The 25,152-nt window shown below is 33.8% G+C and overlaps 1 protein-coding gene and 1 long non-coding RNA gene across 3 annotated transcripts in view; one reads left to right on the forward strand and one right to left on the reverse strand.

Moving 5' to 3' along the window:
- LOC129756103 (uncharacterized) overlaps nucleotides 1-9,431 on the reverse strand; it is a 52,538-nt gene extending 43,107 nt beyond the window's left edge. Inside the window, exon 1 of one of the 2 annotated variants that reach the window (XR_008739393.1) lies at nucleotides 9,129-9,431. This is a non-coding gene — a long non-coding RNA (uncharacterized LOC129756103). The remainder of the gene's footprint in view (nucleotides 1-9,128) is intronic. The other variant, XR_008739392.1, reaches the window with a different exon arrangement.
- A 14,466-nt stretch (nucleotides 9,432-23,897) lies between these two features.
- On the forward strand, nucleotides 23,898-25,152 carry LOC129756866 (uncharacterized). Its single transcript, XM_055753908.1, has 2 exons — nucleotides 23,898-24,771; nucleotides 24,843-25,152. Exons 1-2 carry the CDS (start codon nucleotides 24,090-24,092, stop codon nucleotides 24,926-24,928), a joined length of 768 nt encoding a protein of 255 aa, XP_055609883.1. The 5' UTR covers nucleotides 23,898-24,089; the 3' UTR covers nucleotides 24,929-25,152.

Raw genomic sequence — 25,152 nt, forward strand, 5'->3', positions numbered from 1 at the left:
ACTTAAACGCCACTTGTAGACCGAGCGGCCGCGTCGTGGGTGTGGTTCAAACTTGCAGCATCAGCTCTTCCAATCTGAAGATTGAGTAGCAATATTCTAGTCGATTATTAGTTCCACTTGATCGAAATTGAGAAAATTTTTAGTGAATTATAAAGTTCAGTGGATCATATACATACATTCAACGGTCTAACTAGTCTTATGCAGAAGGCTCAAAATTTTATGTATTGCAATTTTCCTGACATCATATCCCGATCAGAAGAGAAAAACTAAATTATATCAAGATGAGATATTTTGATATTCATTTTTTTCCTATCTGGATGAGTTATAATTTAGTACTCGTAGGATGTTAAAATATCTCAAATTATATCAAAAAATCTATACGATCATAGCTAAATTATATCAGTTTTTGATATGCTCCTATCAAGATTATATCTGGTTCAGATAGCATAGTTTGATATTGGACAGAACAAATTATATCAAAATTATAACTTATCAAGATATCAGTGCTTCAAGAAAATTTTCTAGTGGAAGGTCAATAAACCACATTATTTGATAAAACCATGCCCCATTTTTGGTTTCCCAAAAATTTGATTCAATTTTATGAATCTGTTGAGCGAAACTCGTTAATGTAAGGTTTGAGCCGTTGACTTCGATGTCCGTGTTTCAGAAAAAGTTGAACGTATATCAAAATAAGATATAATCATTTTATTTTAGCACAATCCGAAAAAAATCTTGATCAATGAATATGAGCTCAACCCCATTCAAGTTTGTCAATCAGAATAAGATATAATTCAGATTGGAGAAACTTAAAATCGAAAATTTGGAGTACTTAATTATAACTGAATCATATGTAAATATCTTGGTGAGATACGTTTGAGTTATTATTTTGATATGCTCTCCTGATCGGGATAGTTATTCGATCTCACGAATATTTCGTTGTTTTTTAAACACAACTGTTGTGTACTGATGAATTCAGCAAATTATCTTCAAAAAAAAAAATACATGGTTCAAAGGAATTTTAAAGCAGTGATTTAATCCGTAGTTGAGCCTATACGAAGTATTACAGAAATTTGTTAAATATATGTACGTGTCTGGGCTGGGTAGATCCGGACATGTAATTACCTGGCAAAAAGTGGGCATTATATTTATAAAACTTAAATTCAAAGGTCAGGCAAAATTCGCCAAATCCAGATGCAAATCTTTACCAAATTAATAATAATTCTAATTAAAAAAATAGAGAATTATCGAAAATTGAAATCGTGGAGTCATATTAAATAAATGAGCTTAAATTTTTATAGATATATTTTTCAACTAACTTTTTTATACATTTCATATACATTATAAAATCATCGCATAGAACTAAAAAAAACAGCATTTACCTACCAAAGTGAGGCATTATACAAAAATATTTTCAACTTCTGGCTTAAGCGATAAAAATTATACAAATTGGGCGATATTCAACATCTCATTCGTACAACCGAGAACGCAAGTTTTGCTCTCAATACATGCAAACCGTTGCCAGCGACAATGTTTGCTGCTTCTCTCATTGGACAATTTTTCCAAATGAACCATCTGATTTTTAAGCAATCTGGTTGCACTGCTAATCGTAGAGACAACAAGGTTGTCTTCTCATTTGAATCCCGCGAGGGAGAACAAATTTGCAAATAAGGCAAAATTTTTATCATATCCGATTCATACCGACTCGATGTATCCATTTTAAGATCGTTTACTTATTTGATGGGAATAACGATCCGCATTAACATTGTAGACGATTTGAGCTATCAATTCTAATGCGATTTTATGTTTGCTGGGATGTTATTATACATTGGTTTAAGATGAAAATTTGCATATAGATTAATTAAGGACGAACGATTGATTCCAACTATCCAAATTTGGTTCAGGGGTCAACCGAAGGGGTTGTCCATATGAAAAATTCACTGTGTTTGCAATATTGGCGTTGTTATACTTCGGTTAAGAACGAAACTTTGCACTCGGAAGTTTTCAGGGACGGGCAATCGATTCCAGGTGTAAATTTTTTTGCCAGGGGTCGACGAAAGTCGTCCATGTTAATAAATTTTTACTGCTTTTTTTTTGCGATATTGACGTTATTATGCATTGAATTGGTTTGAAAATTTGCACACGGGAGTTTTGAGAGAAGGGTAATCGAAAGATATCGAAGATAATAAAAAAGGCCACCGAAAGGGGTTTAATTTTTAGGCAATGAATGTGTTGTTATGCAATTATCGATTCAAAATTTAAACACGGGGGTTGGGACGATCAATTGATTCCTGATTTCAATATTTGTATCAAGCGGAAAAGGGGGTCATCTATATTAACTGTTGAATTTGTTTCTGCAATAATAAAGTGAGAATTTGTATAGCTTCGAGACGAAAATTCATACACGAGGGTGGTTTTTGGCACGGTCAATTAATAAATGATTTCAAATTTAGTAGCAGAAGACAGGAAAAATGATCGACTAACGTTTTTGCAATTATTGCTAAACAACGAATTCGGAAATGCACCTGGAAAATGATTGGCAAATGACTTTCATATAAACTGTTCATGACATATTTCAAGTTGAAAGCGAAACGGAGTTCTATGGGATCAGCTAGACAACAATATAAATAATGTTTAACAAAATGCCAATAGTATATATTTTCAGCTGAATTTTCCTCAACCTGAAGATTATCTATTTATAAATGAATGTTTGTCTGTCTGTCTGCTCCCTAGAGACTCAGAAACTACTGAACCGATCAAAGTAAAATTTGGCATCTGAGGATTTTTGGTGCCGGAGATCGTTTTTAAAATACTCTTCGACTTAAAGGAGAGGGGCTCCCATACAAAATTAATAAAAAATATGACAAAATTTGAACAATTTTCAGAAACTACTGAAATGATCCACGTGAAATTTGATGTGTAGCCGTTTTCAAGACCGGAAATGGTTTCTAAAATACTTTCAAACCCCTCCTAATCCAAATAAGATGGGCCCGCTTGCAAAACTAACAAAAATTTGATACAATTCGAACAATTTTCAGAAACTACACAGCCGATCATCGTGAAATCTGGTGTGTAGCCGTTTTCAAGATAGAGAATGGATTTTATAATACTTTCAAACCTCTCCGAAACTAAAAGAGGAGGGCTCCCTTACAAAATTCACAAAAAAATTACAAAATTTTTACAACTCTCAAAGGATTTTAAAAAATTCTCGGAATCTTCTGAACCGATCAACGTAAAATTTGATGTGTAGCTGTTTTCAAGACCGGGTATGGGTAGTATCAATATTTTCAAACCCAGACAAATCCAAAAATAATAGCACATACAGAATTTAAAAAAAATTGACAGAACCGATAAACGTGAAATTTGGTGTGTAGCCGTTTTCAAGTTTGAGAATGGTTGGTATAATACTTTTTAACCCCTCCGAACCCTTAAAAGGGGGGCTGCCATAGAAAATTAACTAAAACTTTACAATTCTTAAAGGATTTTTCTTTAAAATTGATCAATGGAAGTGTTTTGACAGAATAAGCTGGTTTATTGGATTGACAAATAAGTTTTTACAGAATAAGATGATCTGTCGTATTGATAGACGCCTTCAATTTTAATGTGAAGACTATCTACATATATATCTATTAATGAATTTCTGTCTGTCTTTCTGTCAGTCAGTTCCCTATAGACTCTCATGGCAGATGGGTGCTTTTGTGGCCTGGAAAGGTTCCTATTATGGTTTGAGAACCCTCCCTCTCTCTGGAAGTGGGAGGGGTTCTTATAAAGAAAAAAATACATATTTGCATAGCTCGATAACTGATCAAACAAATTAAACCAAATTTGACATGGGAGAATATTTGGGTACGAGAAATGGTGCTATGAATATTTGGTACTCCTCCCTTTTTCCAGTGGAAAGAGAGAAAAGGAGAGGAGGCCCCTTTACAATTTTTAGCAAAACTGGAAAACTAATGAAACAAATGGCATCAAATTCAACATTTGAAGGTATTGGAATACAAGAAATATTTCTATGTTGTTTTGACAACCCTCTGTTCTTCCAGTAGAAAAACTTCAAGGGGGGAGTGCTCCCATACAATTTTCACATTACTTGGGAAAAAATACAGCCAATGTTCAGTGAATTTTTGGAAGATGTAGCAAAGCACACTGGGTCAGCTAGTATTTTATAATAATGGTTTTCATCTGTTTTGTGTTTTGTTTTGGGCAATTTTGAATTTTGATTCCGAATCTGAATTCTGCATTTTGAACCTGAATAAATAATCCTTTCAAACAAGGAATTTGATTACTGAATCTAAATTACAAGCAACAATTCCCCATAATTATGAACCATAAATAACCGGATCCTTTACCAGAAATCTCTAATTTAAATTTTGTATCTTTGATTTTCTATGTGAATTTTAATTATTTATTCGTGAATACTAGTGAATCTGAACGAGAATTCCAAATGATGAAACCCCAACATTTCAATGCTTAATCACCATTATGGAGCTATTTTAAGTTTCAATTCTACAAAAATCTTAAATCCAAATCTTAAAAATTGTTTGTTATTTCAAATATTTTCATTCGATGAGTTTCAAACATGAAAAATGCATTTTTAATGCTAAACCAAGATTCGAAACAAGATTTTGTCCCAATCTTGAACCGAACAAAAAATCAAGAACAATAAAAAAGATACAGATTGCATAATCCAGTCACAGGCAACATATTTTACTTTTTATATAAAGAAAATTGAAACCAGAACATCAGAAACGATTCAAACCTAAGCTCACCAAATACTTTTCCGCACCTATCCAGGCAGGACAAATCCGGGCTATTTTAACTAAAACCTCGTAAAATCCGTGTATTCGATTTCAAAGTTTACAGCCCATAATCTTAGCAACATCCAGGAAAATTCAGAATTCGCAATTAAAATTAAGAAGAAAAAACTCGAAAATTTGATTTTATATCGAAACACATCAGCCATTTGAATAAACTTTTCTCAAAAAATTGTTTCGGACGCAAAATACATAGTTGTTATCAAGCAATTAAAATAAAATTAAAGTAAAACCATTCGGACAAAATCCGGACAAGCTTGGTGAGTCTTATCTTATTAAAAATTCGAAATTGGGGACTAAAAACTGCACCCAAAATTAATGCACCAACTTCATTTTTGGAAAACTTCTGATAACACTTTTCGAGTACAGCCTTTAAATGTCTATCAACAGGTGAGAATTTTTTTTTTAAACTGTAGTAGAATTGTAGACCTGGGATAAGAGGTTTTGGTCTTAGCTCTGAGTCTCTGAGATTGTTTCTTTTGATTTATTCGTTCATCAAAATTTCAATAAGAATTTCAAATTTTGAGTTTATAGAAGAATATTTTGCTAGACATTTTTGGACCCTCATGGCGGGTTTTTTTTTTAAATATTGTAAACTAGTTTTATCTAGAAAACACCTGAATATCTACCAATATTTAAAGAATGTTCAAAAAAAATGTAGAAGTTGGGGGAGAGTGTGAAATCATGGGCCACTTTTTATCTTTGATCCATTACTTCTTTATTTCAAAAGATAAAATGAAAAAGATAAATGGTATGGTTTTCTACATTTCGAACGTATCACTGAGCATTTTTTTTAACTTTTAGTAAATTAGTTGATAAATTTTAACTGTCAGAACTCGGCAGTATAAAAAAAGTATTTTTTATTTTATTTTGAAAAATGGTGGGGAATTGTGGGACACCATATTAAAATTGATCAAATAACATGCGACGTTTATAAGTTGACCCAAAACTGTAATTTCAAAATTCAAGTTGATATTTGAAAGTGATTTTAGGTAAGGAAATAAAAAAGAGAGCTTTTTATGGTGGAATAATTTCAAAAACCTGGTTCGCGAACGTTTTGGAAAAATTCAATATACAGGATTTATATTAGTCTCTATCGCATAGCTAAAAATTGACAGAATATTTTTCATATCTCTTCATTTGGCATGACAATAGTTTACAGATAGAATAAATGTATTTTAAGTTCTGAATGTGTATAAAACGCCAAAATAAAGATGGCCCAAGATACCCCACAAAATGTGGCCCATGATTCCCCAAAAACTATGATTTGCAAGTTGTTTGCGTTAGATTCACACATTGATAATAATTTATGGGAAATTCTTATTCTATGTGAAAGAGAATGACAACACTTAGACCATAAGCATATGAGCATTTTTTTTTGTTATGAACTATAGATTTTCCACCAATGAAATTTGCGGGTGCTTGTTTAATTATGTAGGGGAGAGTGGGGTATCGTGGGCCATGGGGAAACGTGGACCACTCTAAATATCTCAGCTGTGTGTTGAGATAAAAATCTCAATCCAACTGTCATCGTCGTCGCTTTGCGTAAGCATGTTTTTCTATATGTCGTTGACTTATGTACGTATCATATACTTCTTTTATTTTACTAGCCAAGAAAAATGTACTGACATAATTAAATAAGAACCCGAAAAATACATTCGTAGGAGACCTAAAGTACATAACAAAAATATGTTCATACGCTTATAATCTTTGTTTTGTCATGTTCTTTCACATGGAAAAAGAATTTTTGATAAAGCATCAATAAGTCACACAAACTCAACCAATTTGCAAATCATAGCTTGTGGGGAATTGTGGGCCACATAATGTGGCGTATCTTGGGTCACCTATATTTTGGTGTTTTAATACACATTATGAACTTAAAAAACGAATTTCCTATCTTCAAAGTTACCTTATGCCAAATAAAGAGTTGTTAAAAATATTTTGTTTTTTTTTTCCAATGCGATTTAGATTAACAAAAATCCTATACAAGGAATTCTGCCGATACGTTCACGAGCCGGGAATTAGGAACTATTCGATCATACACAACTCTCGTTTTAATTTCTTCATCTGAAATTGCTTTAAAATAACTAAATGAATTATGAAATTTTAGTTTTGGGTTAACTCATACACTTTGCATGTTATCTTGTCAATTTGGATTTGATGGCCCACGTTTCCCCACAGTTTTTCAAAATCCAAAAAAAAATACTTTTTTTAAAACAGTCAGAACTCGGGAAATTTATGTATTCAAAAAATAAACAAAAATGTCTTATGATACCTTATAAATGTAGAAAACTTGTCCATTTATTTGATTCTTTTAATCTTTTATAATAAAGAAATTATGAAGCAAAGAAAAAAAAGTGGCCCATGATACCCCACTCTCCCCTTAGTATATTTTTTGAGCTAGTTAAAAGAAAGAAGCATATGATGCGTACATAGGTGAACAACATATAGAAAAATATACGTACGCATATCTACGACGATGAAAATTGGATTTAGATTTTTATCCCATGGCTCTCGTTTCCTTACTCTCCCCTACAAAAAAAAAACATTAAAAACCAAAATCGATTTCTTTTTAGACAAAAAAGTGTTTTTAAAACTTGCTCTTTCAAATTTTTCAAATATTTCTGGAAAGTATCAGTATCATCAATCAAAAACATCCTCCCTGCTCTGCCCTTTTTGCACTTAAAAACATTGTTTGATTAATATTAAAAAAAATGTATTGTAAAAAATATAATTTAGTTTAATTTAAATCATCATAAATTATAATGTTTGTAAGATTGGAAGTAATATTCTATAACCTGTTAAGTTGAACTTTTCAAATATGTTTTTTGAGAAGGACATTTTTTATCATTTCAAATTAAAATAAACTAATTTTATTAACTTACGATTTGTTTACAAATAAATCACTTATTTATAAAGCGATATAATTTTAATCATAAAAATTGTAATAAAAAAAAGATTTTACATAGATGATTAAATTTGTTGAGTAGGACTAATTTTTTAACAATTCGAATTCTATTATCAAAAACTAGGTTAAAAATGGTTATCTCTAAAAGTTTAAAATTTTAAATATCAAATTGAAATTGAAAGTTTAGAAATTATCACTTTTTTTCTTTTTGATAGGGGCTTAGCGTACATTTTCACAAAATCAGACAGAAAACTGTTTTTTAGTTCTTTGATTTATAAAATATGCGCCCAACAACAAGGTTTTCCAAACGAGTTTCATCAAAATAAACAAACACGATTTTTGGAAGACTGTACGCTACTGGTGTGCATAAACAATTATTTTCATTTTTGGTTTTTCTTTCCCCTATAGTTTTGTTTTAACTATCTCTGCTTTTGTCCAAATTTGTTCCCGCTTTTCTTTACCTTTGAATAATATCAGATCTAATTCCCAGATATTTTTTTGATTTAAAAAAAATCCCATATTCACCAGCTGGGGTATTTGCCAAAAAAAACTTTGGAAATCATTCAAATTCCATGAAACTATTCGGTTTTTTGCCAACAAACACTTTTTCTGAGGAAATGAATGCACAAAACAATCTCACGGATTCCAATTTCTTCACTAGATTATTATTACATTTGTCTTGCATTGCAAAAGAAATACCTTAAAGAATGGAATGAGTCATGGGTCACATGAGCCAATTGCGCCATTCCAATGCTCGTCTTCCCAAAAGTTTGCAGAAATTGTATCCCATCAACTGATAAAATTCTGTCGGAAGTGATAAAAAAAATGCAACCGCTCGAGACTTTTGATGAGCGGTTATTTGCCGGTTTTTCTCTTTATAGAAAGCAATTGAATTTCCGCATCTCGATTCATCAACAAACAAATGTGTAGGTCGAAATGTTTGTTTTGTATCGATCATCCGAGACGGTCTAGCTTCTTGATTAGTTTTCCCTTGGTCGACTGGTAAAAGTGCGATGGGGCAATTGAGGAAAGGAGCAACAAGGGTGGTTTCTACTAATTTGTGGGTCCGTTCTCCGGTCATTAGCAATCTATCACAGTTTAAGCTGGTAGTGATCGGCTAAATTTAGCCGGTCGATTGTTTGTACTGCGTCCAAGTCCAAACAACCAAGGCGGGAACAAATTCTGTTTCACCACAAATACGCCAAGCTGATCGACGGCCGTCCTCCGTCGTCAAACTTTGCATGTCCAATCCGAGTGTGCGAAAGTAATTTGCAACGGACGAAAGGCATCGTCGATTGTTTTGTCATCATCGTCATCGCCATCATGATGATGATTGACGATCGGCGAGTGCCTTAATTTAGATCATCATCAACATCGATCAAGGTCAATGTCAAGACCGGAACACTTACTTAGAAATTCGGCTTAGCGAGGAATCGATCGGGAGTCACTTTGTCTGAATAAGTCACACGACAGCTGGGAATTCGTAATCAATCGAATAACAAAAACAATAACACTCTAACAAAAGCAACCCTAGTCCCAATCCTGGACAAACGAACTTCGCACCCGAAATTGAACAAAATTGGTTACGCTTACACAAAACCGATTAACCGAACTTACGCGGATCGCTCAAAAACCGTTTTAACAGATTACAGAAATCAAACTGAACCGGGTGAGACGTTCAAAATTGCACGGAACCCTGCCCAAATCGTCTCGTTCGTCGCATTTTGTTGTTGTTGCTTTTAACCGACGACGATGGGCGATGAGCGTCGCGTCTCATCAAAATCGCCTCCCTTTCAGCACCCTCCCAACCCAAGTTCTCAAGTGTTGGAAAATATATGTTTTCGCGCCATCCCATTCTGGCCGCCCCAAAGTGCAACACCGGCGACGTCGAATACATTCTCATTGGGGATCCCTCCTGTCACTCTCTCTCCTCCTTCCTTATGTCATTCGAATGCACTAGAACTACTCCCACATCTCCCCTCATTACACCGATTAACATCTGATCTTGGTTTCTACTACTTACTCCTTGGGTGACGACGACGATCGTTAAAAACTAAGATCGCCGTTTTGATGGAGTGCATAGTGGTTCATGAGTAGTTATTTTGTGGTAAAAGTCATCACATTGTAATCTTAAGCTCCCTTAATTTTCCTTCAACATGACGGTATTTGTTCGTGCAATTTCCAAAATAATTACGACAAAATACCATCCACCATAAAACTACGTCAGATACTCAATCTCTTAGACCAGGGATAATCAACACGCAGCCTGCGGGCCGCATGTAGCCTACGAAGCTTTTAAAAAAAATGCTTTAATTTTATTTTGAATTGAATTGTTAGGAAAATTTATATGACTTGATCAAATATGGACCTATTTGCTTTTGTCCCACATTCATTTAAATCAGGGGTGAGCAACCTTTTGAAGCAACGGGCTAATTTGAATTTGAAATCTTTTGAGCGGGCCGCACTCAAAATAATATTTATTAATAGTTAGTAGAGCTTAATATATTTGAAAGCGAAAAAAAATTTGACAAAAGCACAACTTAAAAAGAAATAATAAAACGAAATCATATGTTTGAATAAAACAGAAATTTATCGCCGTTTTTTTATGGACAGTACCAGCCGGTACATAACAAAAAAATTTAATCTTTTGAAATTATTGAGAGTATTGATAATTTAAAAAAAAAAACATTTTTTCATTTCCCTTTTTATTAAAAACGAAAATTTTGGAAGATCTTTCTATGGGTCGTAAATATGTTTGAACCAAGGCCGTGCGAACGGGGGGGTTTAGGGGTTTAACTCCCCCCCCCCCATGGCGATTTTTCCAAGTAAAATTTTCAACGTAGTAAAGGAAAATTACTTAATCTTAAAAGGTGTTCAATAAGTGTTAACAAAAAAGTCAGAAATTTTTTCTTGCCTCCGGCGGAAATTAGTCTTCAATAACTGAGAAATTCTATTTCATGACACTACATAAATATATGCCGTTCATAAATTGAAACTAATTTTTGCATTTTAATCAATCTTTTGTTTTGAAACTCAAATCTTGACATACAAAAACGCTACCTCGTCTTTAAAATTAGTTTTTATTAAGAAGTGTAACCAAACAAATTCAGAATTTGTGACAAACCATTTTAACTTCTAAATTAGTTCATCGAAAACTAATTTTTACATCAACAAGTTGAAAGCCATGTATCATATGACCCACGATGGTCAACAGAATTAGCAAAACAAAATCTTAAACCTAGTATTCACTACTTCATTACTAAAAATTTCTATTTACAAGAAATCGTGCTAATATGAAATATTTTTCAAGAAATCAATTCCAGTCTCAATATTATTATGTGTTTCTTGTTCTTCTAAATGCTCAACATCACACTCAAAAACGTTCTGATAAATTGCACATTGCCACAAAATTTACATACTTCGAGGTGCAAAAAATTTAAATTTAAATTAATTTAAATTTTGATTGATTTAGGTGCCCTTGATCTAAGTATGGAACTTTTCTATCAGTTTTTGTTGTGGAATTCACTTTTGAAAATATTTTACAATCATTTAAGAAATTTCTGCATTTTTTTGAAAAAACTTTAAAACAAAACAAATATTTTAAAATGAAAAAACAAAAATTCAAGTTATTTTGAGTTCTGCGAAAAAAGTTATAGAGGTTTTCTATTTGTTTACATTTCCAAGTTAAATTTTAGATGTTTTAAAGCAAAAACAGAATCATATTGCAAGTTTGAACAATTTTGCTAAATGGATTAAATTTTTTTAAACTTAATTCAGTTGTATCTGAAATACTTTTGACAATATCCTTTTTTAATTGAAAAAAATACTGTGGAATTTAATTTTTTTAGATCATGCATTATCAACTTTGAAATATTATTTCTTAATTGAAAAATAGGTATAACAATCAAAATTAAATTGATTTTTTTTTCTTAAACGTAGATTTGTTATTTCATCAGTTATTAATCCCCCTTATTCTGCGCCGCGCGTGAGGTGACGATAGTCGAGTCGAGTCGGAGTCACGTGAGTCTTATCACCTTATTTCCGAAGCCGATGTGACAGAAGTTCTATTCTCGTCTGTAAACGTCACTACAAGCATCGATTTGTCACTCACGGTGACTACTAGATAAGGATAAGAACTCAAAAAGTTCATTCTAAAAGACGTTTCTCACCTAAAGCGACTAATGAAATCGGGTGACTCGACTATCGTCACCTCACGCGCGGCGCAGAATAAGGGGGATTAATAACTGATGTCACTTAAAACTGATACATAATTAAGCTAATAAACACCAAACGCGAGGTTGGGCAAAATTGTCAAAGTCAAAATTGGATCGAGCTTAGGACTGGTTAGACGAGTTTATTAAAAAATCCTTCTAAAATGTTAAAAAACTTATCTTTTTCATCTTCGTATTTTGTTTTAATGTTCAAATAAATTTATCGAATTTTGAAATCTAATTTTTAAAATTTATTAAAATATTTTTATATTTTGGTTTTTTACTCTGATTTTTTTGTTCTGAAAACATAATCTTCTTGGAAAGCCTTTAAATCTAAATTTTTACCATAGTTTCCACCTTCTCTCCTTAAAGGACGAAATTTTTTTTTGTTTCAATTATAGTCGTTTTACCATCTTTATGGCATTCGCGACTTATATCAACGTTGCAGTTGGTGGATCGTTATTGAAAAACTTATCCGGTACAACTGTGATCGATATTTACTCTTGGGCTCGAACTCGCGGACATCGGCTCAGGAGACAACAGACTAGCCAACTGAGCTATATCACAAGCCCTTAAAGGACGAAATAATTCAATTGAAAGCGACAAATATTCAGTGCTTGAAATTTTTAACTTTAAAACCTTCGGTTGAAAATTTATAAACGTTTTATTTATTTTCATCGTATAAAATCATGTATTTTAATCGATCATGATTTTTGATTAATCTTTAGAAAGTTCGAAAAATGATTGAAAAAGAGCAACTTAAAAGTTAAATTTTAATGCGGAATTTTAACTTAATATTTATTATCTTTGTGCTTCAGATTTTTACAACAAAACTTGAATTTTGTTTTCTTTTTCTTTAAGTTTCTCATTGGCCGCTTACCAATCTGTAATTTGCCAGTGTAATTGAATATGATGTATTATTAATACATAAAGTTATTATTTTGAACTTCCTAAATTTTTTAGCCTTTTATTTTAATAACTGAAAGAATTTAAATATAGAAAAAGGTTTTATCTGTGACTTTGATCACTTGAATTCTTGAAATATAATTAAATATTTTCTTCTTATTATCAAATAAAATTCAATTATCAACTATTGAATAAATTCTTCTAACTTCAAAATAAACTTTTTTCCAAATCGTAAATTCACACTTATAGTCATGATTTTTTTTAAATACAAGATATTACATTTTTTAATCAATTCTTCAATTGAAAACTAAGAAAAGAAATGTGAAATGAGATGATAAATAATAACAAAATTTTTCTAACAATGATTAACATGGTCAATTTTTAACCTGATCTGACATTTATTTGTTAATTAAGTTTTTTTACAAAATTTGATAATATATTTTATTTATTCTATTTAATATTAATTCATAAGAATTCATTTATGTCCGAAGCTTTCATTTATAATTTAAAAACTAGACTGCTTAAAATTTATCTTCAAGCTAATTTCTAGTTCAGGATTAGGAACACCATTTTGATTAATTTATCAATGACTTAACGAAAATAAAATTGATTTGAAACAGTCATTTTGAGTTGTTTTGAAAACTTTCATTTATTTTATCAGTAAAATTCACTATTTTTGAGTTTGTGTAATAATAATAAGTACGAAAATGGTTTAGAAATCAATTTTCTTATTTATTGTGTGTTTTTGGATTTGTTATCATTTTTGACTTAATTTGAATTTCGAAAACAGCTATTTTTTTTTTTTTAATTTGATAGTATAAATAAATATAAATAAAAAATCTGCTTAGCATTTTTAGCTTATTTACAACTTGATCTTTGCCTTACACAAAAAAATAATGAGCTAACATCGAACTAAGAAATTCCTGTGTTCATTTGTATCCTTCCAACTTTCGACTCATATTTTTAGGCTTTAAGTAGCCAAACTCGTTTTATTTGATTATAATTGTGTGCCTACATCTTGTTCACTTTTTGAAGTCAAAATACCTAGTAGATAAATAAAATTTGAGTAAAGCTTCGACAAACATGTCTCGAGGGCCGCATGCATAATTTCCGAGAAATTGCGATGACCAAACACCGAAAACCCATCAACCAAAGAGAGAGTTCGAAAAATGTCAAAAAAGTTGTTAGTGTCATTCAGATATACTGAAAAATGTATGTTTGTTCTATGGAAATAATAATCAGGTTAACAAAAAACTAAAATTTGATGTTGAAAAATCGGTTCATCCAAAAGTGAGATATAGCGGTGTAATGCCGAAAATGGATGTAATTTTTAAGTAAGAGTTTTTTTTTTCTACCGGAAGTTCTGGAATAGCGGATATTCAATTAGAGTTTTAACAGATAAATATTTTGCGAACGGCATGGGATGGTTCAGAAAGTCTGACATCAACAACTCCGCGACATCAATTGATGCATTTTGTCTTCCAAAACCTTAGTGAATTTGATTTGGCTTCAATTCTGAAGAAAACATAGATTCACGAAAGATTTACGTGTGCAAGAATTATGCGACATTTTTAACCATCTAAAAGCCAGATTTGTTTTTTCGCTGAAAAATTCGCCAAAGTTTAGTATGAAATAACTTTCGTTCAACGAAAATAATATCGTTGGGACGTTTCATTACGTTCATGAACAATTAACAGCTAGTTTATTTAATACTCAGGAGATGTTGGTGATCCAAAATAAGTCCCTAAGGAATTAAATTTGGGTCAAATTGCGATTAAAACAATGTTTTTTTGGTTCTTCGAGCTCTTTATTTGCAATTTTTTATTCCTTATCAGCTTATTTAAATGGTATCTTAAAGATGATTAGAATCATAAGTAATAACATCAACTATATTTTATCAAAATTTTTATGATTAAAATGATTTATGAAAGAATGAATGGAAAAAGCTGCAAGGTGGTCCAAAATATGTACCCGATCTAAAATAAGTCCGTTACCCTACGTATTTTGAGTAATCTGAGACTTTAACAATCATCAGTTTTTAAGCTCTTCAAGAAATTTTTCGTTAGAAATGTCATTTTCAATTAAATTAATACAGAGGCTTGTGATATAGTTCAGTTTTCAAGTCAGTTGCTTCCTGAGTCGATTTCCGTGAGTTCGAGCCCAAGAGTAAACATCGATCACAGTTGGACCGCATAAGTTTTTCAATGACTGTTCGCCAATTTCATCGTTGATATAAGTTGCGAATGACATGAAGATGTTGAAACGACCAAAATCAATACAAAAAAATAAATCAATACAAATGTTGTTGACAGAAGAAAATGAAGAAAAAATAACTTTTAAATATTTATTTTTCCTAGCCTACTTCAGATCAGCACAAGGCTCACAACACAACAGAATTTAAATTATTTTCATTTTGCATCTGAAGCATCCTCGAATCAAAAATTAGTCAAACTAAATTACTTGTAAATCTATTTTTGTTTGTTTAAAAAATCAGAGTATCTTTCTTTTTAGAGTTCAATCTGTATAAAAGACGGAAAAAAAATACTTAGTTAAGGTTCCAGTCGACCTACTTCAAATTGGCGAGCTTTTCGTTTGACCCCACCCATCAGATTTTGTACAGTCACCTTATACACTTTCTTCGGCGCAGAACGCCAGTTTGCTTTGAACTGATCCTCGATACTTACAGTTTTTTTGGATTGGGAGATGTTCTGGTTTGTTAGGAGGGTCTTATCCTTGGGCAGAACCTTAATGTTATTAGAGACATACCACTCCGTGGTTTTTTTTTTATAATGGAAGGATGCCAAATCCGGCCAAACAGCACAGATAAGTCATGTTTCTTCAGGAAAGGCAGCAAACGCTTTTGAAGGCACTCTTTTACGTTAATTTTCTTGGTTGACGGTCCCGGCTGCAACAAATTTGTCGCTTTTCAGGCCCATGGTACAGATAGCTTCCCAATCGAGATATTTCTTTTCAAACTTTGATATGCTTGAAAATGTCTGTTACCTTTTCACATCCGGTTGCTGTATACAACTCTTGCCCCGGAAGTTGTCCGAAGTCAGCCTTGGCGTGTGTTTCGTCGTCCATTACAACGCAATCAAACTTTGTCAACAATCTCGTATGCAGCTTATGAGATGTTTTTTTTTTGCTTTTCATTGCATTCACCTTCTTAAAAGTTCGGATATTCCCAAATTATTGGCGACATCTCGAACGGAGAGATTGGATTTCGTTTGAAAGTGCTAGCCACTCTTCTGTTCGTCACTGCGGCTCCCGGAATTCAATTTTCCCCAAGATCCCGGCTTCCTAGTTGTCAACACTTTTATTACTTTGATGACGGTTGATTTTGCCATATTAAACGATTTTGCTATTTCTGCGTGCGTGTAGTTTGGATTTTCACGACGCATGTACAAAATTCTGATTCTGATTCTGATTCCTATTGCTTGGACGCCATTTTGAAAACTAAAGACCAAATGTCGAAAGCCAAATAGAAGCATCATCCTACACATACACACCTACAAAATGAGGAGTGTTCAGGTTATTAATATGTGATTAGAAAAAAATACGGCGAATTTAAGTTGACTACTTTTTTATCCTAACACCCTTTATACGTTTGAAGAAGCAAACAATTGAGAAAAGTGTTTGATAATAATTGTTATGAATTTGAAAGTGAATGTAAAACTCTGATATCTTAATGTTATTCTCAGATAAGTTTCCGAATAGTGATTTGGAAATCTAATTGTCAATTCTGGTTATCGCTCTACCTCTCTAGTTATTTCTAAAATAATATAAATTTATTTCTAAAATAATATTATAAAAATCAGATTCTGAGGGACGAAGCAGCTGGTATTTTATTTTCGTCTGAATCAAAGCAATCGAAAGAATCCCTTTAATTCAACCACGGTATAAAAATAGTTCAGATACCGGTATTTCGATAGTAACTTACGATCATCTTCTTCTGATCGTTTTCGATTGATAGATAGTAAAGTTTAGTCTCATTGCTTTGAACGTAATTACTGTCATTTCATTTCTAAGATGTTACGTTATTTGTGAAAATGTGAAATTGTAAATGACCTCACCGCCCCCCTGAACCCTTCCAACGCCCCCCAATTTTCATAGTTGTGCTCACCGCCCCCCTAGAAGCTTTCAACGCCCCCAAGGCGGTAGGGACCACTTTGAAAACCACTGTTCTAGACAATGATACGGTGCGGGACAAATGATCTTGTGCGGCAAGAAGTTTTCTCAAATCACGCTCTTGGCTCATTTTCAACACCTTTCATGCTTCCTAATCTAATCTATCCGTCTATAATTTTCATTACTTCCATTTGATATTCTTCCTATTAGAACTATACATTCTACGAAATGCCATTGACCATTCAATTAAATCATAAAGATGGTAAAGTGTCACTAATAAAACTTAATAATTACAGATGAAATTCAGCTATGAATTAACTAAACATGTTATTTTAACAGATACAATTTCAACGAAATTAATGATTAATGATACAACTTTGGAATTTTACAATCAACCCTTTTAAAAATGAAAGTGATGTCTCGTCATAATACAAAAAATAAGGTCAACATCCTGAACCCTGAATGCTGTCCTTGGAATACATTTCATGGATTACATTTTAGCAATTATCTATGCAAAATCAGGTAAGAGCCTTCTGTGACTAACGTCACAAAAATAAACACTGAAAACGGCGCTTCAACCGGGATTGAACACGTTCTCCTGATTAGCAATCCGGATAGATCGCGACAGCTCGGCACGTGATAATTGATGTTAACAAGCGTGCTAATTGATCTTTGAATCGAGCCGGCTCAATGCAGGTGAAATAGAAACAGAAGCTGGTTCCTCCCGATTGATATTGTACCTGCATGCGGGGGAAATTTTTGTTTTCTTCCAAAAGCTTACCTGTGTTTGGTTTTCCTGTTAGAACATTTTGCCACGGTTGGTAACAACCGGTAGGTGTCAGATTTCACAAAGGCACCGTTGATCGATGCGTAAATATTGCGTTTGGCAGGACAGATATTGCGAAATTAAGTCAACCGGTCACCGGTTTGTGTGCGGAATATTCCAACTTCCACGTCTTGGAAACTGTTTGTTTTAGCGATCAGAAGACTAAATATAGAACAGTTGTATTGATAGAGTGATAATTAATTAACGTCAGCTAATGATTTACCTTAGTCGAGACAATTAACACTGCAAAGTTGCAAATTTTTTGAAAATATCAAGATGTCAATTGGCGAAATTTTAAAATAGACACATCTTTAAGATTTGCTTTAATAATTTAGTTTTGCTAAAAAAGTGCACCAATTTCTCAAATAAATATTTGTATCTTTGGATTCAGAACCCCAATTTAGTCAAAGTTAGCTCTTAAATTCTTTGCACCTCGGAAGATGTAAGATTGGTTGCCTTGTATTAGCGAAGCAAGCTCACGTATAGTTTCAATCAAGTCCAAGAAGAAGTACGTTCAGACTCTTAAGTTCAGATCGAACAAGCCTTTGCCAGCGCAAGCAACCAATAGTCACATGTTTACTTGAATGAAGGCTTTGAAAGATACATATTGGCTGGCAAAGAGGAACAACTGCCAAATTCCTCGAGTGATTTAAGTGTACTCATTGATGAACTTGAAAGTTTCAAAAGTGATTTATATGTATGCACGAAATTAGAGGCTTAAATCACAAAAAGTGCACGAAAGTACTCTAAACGGGATTTACTAGGTCACAAAAGTGCATTGAGGTGCTTTCTTCCTGGCTGGCTGGCTGTCTGGTTGAGCGGGTACGCCTGCAAGTAGGCTACAAAATCATATCACCACTTCGCGTTTAAGTTTCAGTTGAAACAAATTCTAGGCGTGGCTTTGTGGTAGCGAGCTCGATTGTCTCCATGAAGGTTGGAATTCGATACCCAAGTTGGGTAAGTTTATTTTTCAATAAGTAATGTGATTACTTGGGTGACCATTCTGAAGCGATATACCTATGTAGGAAATGTAGGAAAGAATCAATCGAAAAACAAATCGAACAGATCCCGGCAAACCGGAATTTGTTGAGCGTGGAATCTGAATTAAGAGAAGCTGATATGAACTGATGCCTAGGCCCTAGGGTGCAATTTAGATAGAGAGAGATTTTTTTGCTCATTTTACGATTTTTTGGAAGCTGAATTTTTTAAGCCGCTGAAATTTGAATAGCAGGTCATTCAGAATTGTTATGGAACTTGAAAGTATCAATCAGTACTCTAATTTTGAGCTGCTTTGAACGCAGTTCAGATCAATGATAAGGCTGAGTAAGCTTTTTCGTACCTGTTCCAAGGGATTTTTGGTTGCTTGAGGAATAACTTTTCGCTTCCATTAATATATTATGAGCTATTAACTTCCTACCTTTCGGTTGTGTCCATATTTTTTTTGCAAATTCTTGCCAAATCGAAGAAAATCATGATTTTCTACAACCTAGTTCTATCTCTGTATTTGAAATACTGCTGCAAACCATGATGTGGTAAAGAAGGACGCAGACTCTGTGGAGGTTACCAGAAGATTCTTATATTTCGCTATGTGTAGAAGTACAAATCATTACTACACAGCAAATTACCGCTGGCTTTCTAGCAACATTTTCAGCAATATGAATTGCTGAAAACGATCAGCAAAATTGCTGGAAACATTTTATCTCAATTGCTGGAAATCAGCTTTGTTTATTTAAAAAAACAACCGAAAATTTTGGGATTCTAAATTTGATTTCAATTTAAAATATCAATACTAAACTCTCATGACAGTCATATTTCTAATAAGAAATTTGATTGTTTATTTTTCTTGAGCTTCATTTATTTAAAATTTTAAAACCAAATAAAATAAAATCTTCCGTGGGTTGGCCACGTTTGGCAAGTTTTGGACATCATGCTCCATCGGAAATAAAAATAATTTGTATTAGTATTTTTTTTTTTAAATACTTTATCTCTTCAAAACATTTACCTTTGGTATAAATACTTCATCGCAGGAATATAGAAGGAAAAATAAAATTCGATACCTCCACCGTTTCACACAGGAAAAACAAACAAACACTTTTTGCACGCAACGAAAAATAACTAGCAAGAACAAAAACAAATTAGAGTTTGACAAATCGATTGCTGGTTTTTCAGCAATGAAGATAAAGTGCTGGAAGAATCAGTAAAAAAGAGAATGTTTGCTGGTTCCCAGCAAAAATTTGGATTGTTGGACATTTCCAGCATTTTTTTTTTGCTGGAATCGAGGCAAAAATTTACTGTGTAGGTAACCGCAATGGGCTGTTTAGCATGTGCTACGGCTTTTTTAAACATGTGGTTCTCGTATTTCTTCAGATCTTCTTCTGATACATTCATGATCGCCTATCAATAACAAACATTGTAAACAATGATACGAGGATAGACGTTCGTGAATGATTGAGGGAAAGACGATCAAAATGTATCATCAAACACTACAATCCCTTCAAATTTATTAAAATCGATCATTGTTTACTGACAAACCAATAAACTTTCTTAAAAATCAAAAATGTTTACGAATCTATTTATTATCCTCCATCCAATCAAGGATTCAAATTCTGCCTAGGTATTGTATAAGGGTATATACGGACGATAGTATTGGCGAAAAGTTGGCCTCAGCCATAACCTCAAACTTTGATTTGCTGGCGGCCTCACCAGTGATGCTAGGTGCGTTACTAAAATCAGTATTTGTTTGATTTAAACTTATTATAATATTTCTGATTTGATTAAATTTTTTAAATATCAACAGCTAAACGTTTGAATTCATTATGAGGCGTCCCATAATGGATGAAGATAAGCCATATTTTTCTAATGAATTTTCAAAGTGAATTTAAAACATCTGAAATATGTTTTCATATACTGCTTGATAGATTAAAAATTTGTTTCTATCTTCTAAACGAATGCAAAATCATTAACTGTTACAAAAAAAGTAATTTAAGCCCGTCTATGTTGACTTTGAAAATAATCTCCTGCATGCTCTGATTATTTTCAACAAATCCATATAATTCGCTACATCGTTTAAGTGTGCGATACAGGCAGTTGTTATTCCGTTCAGATAAATGTTGCAATCAATTTCTACGCATTTAATTGCATTTCATTTTTTTTCTAGAAATCTACGGGAATACTGCAAATTCTCAGTACTTATGAAAAGGTTTTTCAATAACAATGCAATTAAAAATATAATCATTTTCCAAATATCAATGCACTTGGCACCCCTGAACGCCCAAAAAAATCAAAACACGAACACCGTGTATCGTTTTTCCACAGGGCGAATTTGTCAATATTAGTACCGGAAAATCGCGTTTATCGTGCGCCCTTCTCAAAAATCGATTCTGTTCTCCCATGGTTTGAGGTTAGGGCTGAGGCCTCCTGCTAAGGTGGTGTTCGTGTAAAACTGTCAATATATCCTAATATACAGAGATCATCGCTTAAAAAATTCTATAGTTTAATAAAAAATTGAAGGAAATACTATAGCAACTATTTGTGACACCGCAGAAAAATGTCTTTGAGGATTTGTTGTTGAAGATTTTAACTCATTGAGGAATTTTGTTTAAGACTGTTGATCAAGACTTCTGGTTTAAGAAACATCTAGCATTCAATTTGGGTTACAATCTCTTAAAAATATTGAAAAGATTACCGTATTTTGCAGAATCGAGAAAAATTAACAAAAATGAAACTTCTAGAACTTTTTTCTCAGAAGTCAAAATAACTCGTGGTCTTCGAGAAAGGTTGATCATTGAATAAGAACCTTTGATTTGCAAATCTTTTTTATATTGTATAATGTTCACATATTGATCGAATGGATTTTATATCTATTTTCCAAAGATATCTCGAAAACAAGAGCTGCTAAAAAAAATGCATATTTCAAATCAGCGCCCCAAAACTAGTGTAAATCAGCTCCTCAGTTGTTTGAACCTAGGAAAAATGCAATTTTTTTTACCTTGTGTTATCTCAAATATCTCGGATATGGTAACCCTAACTTAGATTGCACTTGGAGATCCTACCTTAATATGTGTGTACTCGTAGTGCTACCGGTAAACAACTGCAACTTCATTCAATAATGCAGGAGAGTCAAGTAGGAAAAATATGTTAAATTAAAACTCTGTATTTTTATATTCATAAGTTTCGAAATTCGGCCATGATCAATGTTATACTTGTATAAAATTTCTCACCCATGCCAAATTTGGTTCCATTTGCTTGATCAGTTTCCAAATCATTAAACAAGAATTATGAGAGTCCCCCTATTTTGAAAATCAAGAAAACATTTCTTGTGCATCAATCCTTTATATTCAAAATTTTCTCAGCCATTTCTCGAGTTTAAAAAACGTATGTGTGCACCCCTTTCGCATTCTTGCTTCCCACTGAAAAAAGGAGGAGTCTAAAATTATTATTTCCATATGACAAATTTGGTTCCATTTGCTTGAAATGTTGTCGATTTATTCTTCCCCCTACTGGAGGTTTCCCGAATTAACATAGAAACAATTCTCCATCCCAATTACCCTTCCATACTAGGTGGTTTTTTTCGTATGACTTTTCTAAAGATATGCAACAAGATTGTATGAGACATTTGTCTCCTCTTCCCATTTCACTCAATGGAAGAAGGGAAGGGTCCCAAATGATTATAGAAACATAATTCGTATCAAAATACAATCTCATATCAAATTCTCGACATCTTAAAAAAAACTGTGGTGGCCAAAGATCATCCCATGCAAAATTTAGTGCCATATGCTTTATTATATCTCCAGTTAGGCAAAAGATTGTATTAGAGCCCCCTGCTCCTTTCTGTTTCTCACATGGAAGGTGAGAAGGGCTTCAAGCCATCTTGGGAACTATTTCGTTCACCCGAATACCCTCTTTCTCCAAATTTGATTCCCCTCCCCGCCCAATGCAAGTCGGGAGGAGTCTTAAACAATCACGGAACGTTTTCCAACATCCAAATAAATTTCCATGTCTGTTTGGTTCCATTTGCTCGACAATATATAGATTTATTCAATAAAACTTGTATAGAAGCCCCCCCCCCTACCTTTCTTTCTCTCCACTCAAAAAAGAAGGGGCTTCAAACGATTATTGAAACATTTCTCGTATCCAAATACCCTCCCATGCCAGATCTGGATCCATTTGCTTGACTAATTCTCCTAATTCCTTAGGGAACCGACAGACAGATTTTTCCAACCTAGATCGTGTAAATTTTTAGTAATTTAGAACTAGCGGGAATCCCCAGAATATTTAAGCGTTTCTCAGGATTCGGGAATTCCCAATTTTTTATTCCCGGAAATTCCCGGTCAGGAAATTCCAGGTAGGCCATTCCAACGTCTGATGATTTTTGCATGGGATTGAAATGAAGTTGGTACACAGATTTTCAGGGACGAGCAATTGATTTCGAGCATCAAATTTTGTGTAAGAGATCGGCAAAACGAGTCGTTCATGTTACCTGTTTCGTGTTTTAGTGATAGTGACATTATCAGCATTGAATTTAAAAGATAATTGACACACGGAATATCCAAGAGATTAGCAATCGATATTAAATGTCAAGTTTTATGTAAAGGGTCGATAAAAGAGGTTTCCCATATTAACTGTTCAGTGTATCAGCGCTGTGGGACACCGCTGAAAGCAAGTTCCGGAGACAAGGACTTGCGGCTTCAGGCTGCGCACTACTACAGGCTAACCGCCCCACCCTAGCATATCGGTAGTTTTGCCTCGCAAAACATAAAGTCGTGATATTTCCGAAATCTTCACTAAATCACCTCACAAAATCGCTAAATCACATCCTAAGCCACACGAGGAGGAGGTATAGGTAAGAAGAGGGGCCGAAAGCAGACGCGTGAAGTGGAAGAATTTGTGCCCATATTTCAACAAATTGCTGATCAGTCAACAAGTGCCATTTTGTAGCATTTAATCATTTAGCGTTTCCTTGTAGTGTTGATTTTCAAAATGTCAACCCTGAGACAAGAATTGGGAGTCTTTACAGTGCTGGATAGTGACTCAACCAAAGGTTACAACACCTATCATTTCTTCAATCTTATTCCATCCATCATTAATTCACCGATAAGACGTGTGGTATAAAATTATTCTAATTTTAACTTCATTTTTTTTTCGAGGAATTCATGCGAATGTGAACATAAATATTTTGAATTGATTCATTAATGAGTCTGCCTCGAGTGCCGGACACTTCAGTTATCAGCCCAGCCTTATCAGAGCTAGTTAAACGCGAGTGCTTGGCTCAATCGCATACAGCTCTTATTTAGGCAACGATGAAACGCACATTTCGTGAGTACGAGCCAACGATTTGCTACAATAAACCGGAAGCAGCTACCGTTTCACCGGAAGAGTGCCTTCGTAGGAGAGAAGCTGCGTTGGCCGGAACGTTGATCCAGGAGCTAATAATCCCAAAGAAATCCGCCCATGCCTTCAAAGTACAGAAAGGTGACCTTTGCCGGATCATAGTGAGCGAGGGTCCCCAAGTAGGCGATGTGAACTTGTGGAATGCGGACAACCCGAAGGAACGGTTCTTTTCCGGTAAAACGAGGCAACTGCATGCGTCTCACTTGAAACTGTACGACCGGATGTGGAGTTGTTTCCCGTACCTGAGACCGATGGCAACTTTCGTCGGCGATACGCTGGCCGATTATGGAATCGATAAGGATGGAGGAGCTCTGCATGACGTTATTGGGACCCGGTGTGATGATTATACTTATAAGCTGATAACTGGAAAGGACCGGTTCGGAAGTTGCCACAGTTATCTGACCGAGGCAGCCAAGGAATTTGGACTGACCGAAGATGATGTGCATGACGTTTGGAACATTTTTATGTGCACCGGTATTACGAGAGATACTCAGCAATATTTTTGCAAGCCAAGTCCCGCTAGGAAAGGTGATTACGTGGAGTTCATCGCCGAAATGAACTTGATAGTTGCCGTTAGTGCCTGTCCTCAAGGTAAGTTTGTGTTCTAGGTTGAGAAATATTCAGGAGTCCAATTTCCAATTGTTTTTTTTTTTTAATTGTAGGTGATGTATCGATTGTCGTTGGGGAAGAAGTGCCGGACGAGAAATGTTTCCCACTGAAGGCTGAAATCTATCGTGCTTGCTCTTGATGAATTACAATTAAAAAACTATCGTCTTAGGCCTTTTATGTGGAACAACTTGGTGGGAAAATATAGGCTATTTACAAAAATGCAATTTTCAGTTTCAAACGAAGTTTAAACGGAATATTAGGAAAATTTAAAAAAACATGCGATTTGTTTATGACCGGACAACATATTGTTGTCTATGACCGGACAAAAAAATATTCTAAATAAAACATGATTTCAACTTGAAA

Source organism: Uranotaenia lowii, chromosome 3 (assembly GCF_029784155.1).
Source record: "Uranotaenia lowii strain MFRU-FL chromosome 3, ASM2978415v1, whole genome shotgun sequence".
NCBI lineage: Eukaryota > Metazoa > Arthropoda > Insecta > Diptera > Culicidae > Uranotaenia > Uranotaenia lowii.

Bases quoted from the DNA above. Each gene is read 5' to 3' on its own strand.
- LOC129756866 (XM_055753908.1), top strand. From the start codon at position 24,090: ATGAAACGCACATTTCGTGAGTACGAGCCAACGATTTGCTACAATAAA. The intron at 24,772-24,842 runs GTAAGTTTGTGT...TTTTAATTGTAG, and splicing joins CGTTAGTGCCTGTCCTCAAG to GTGATGTATCGATTGTCGTT.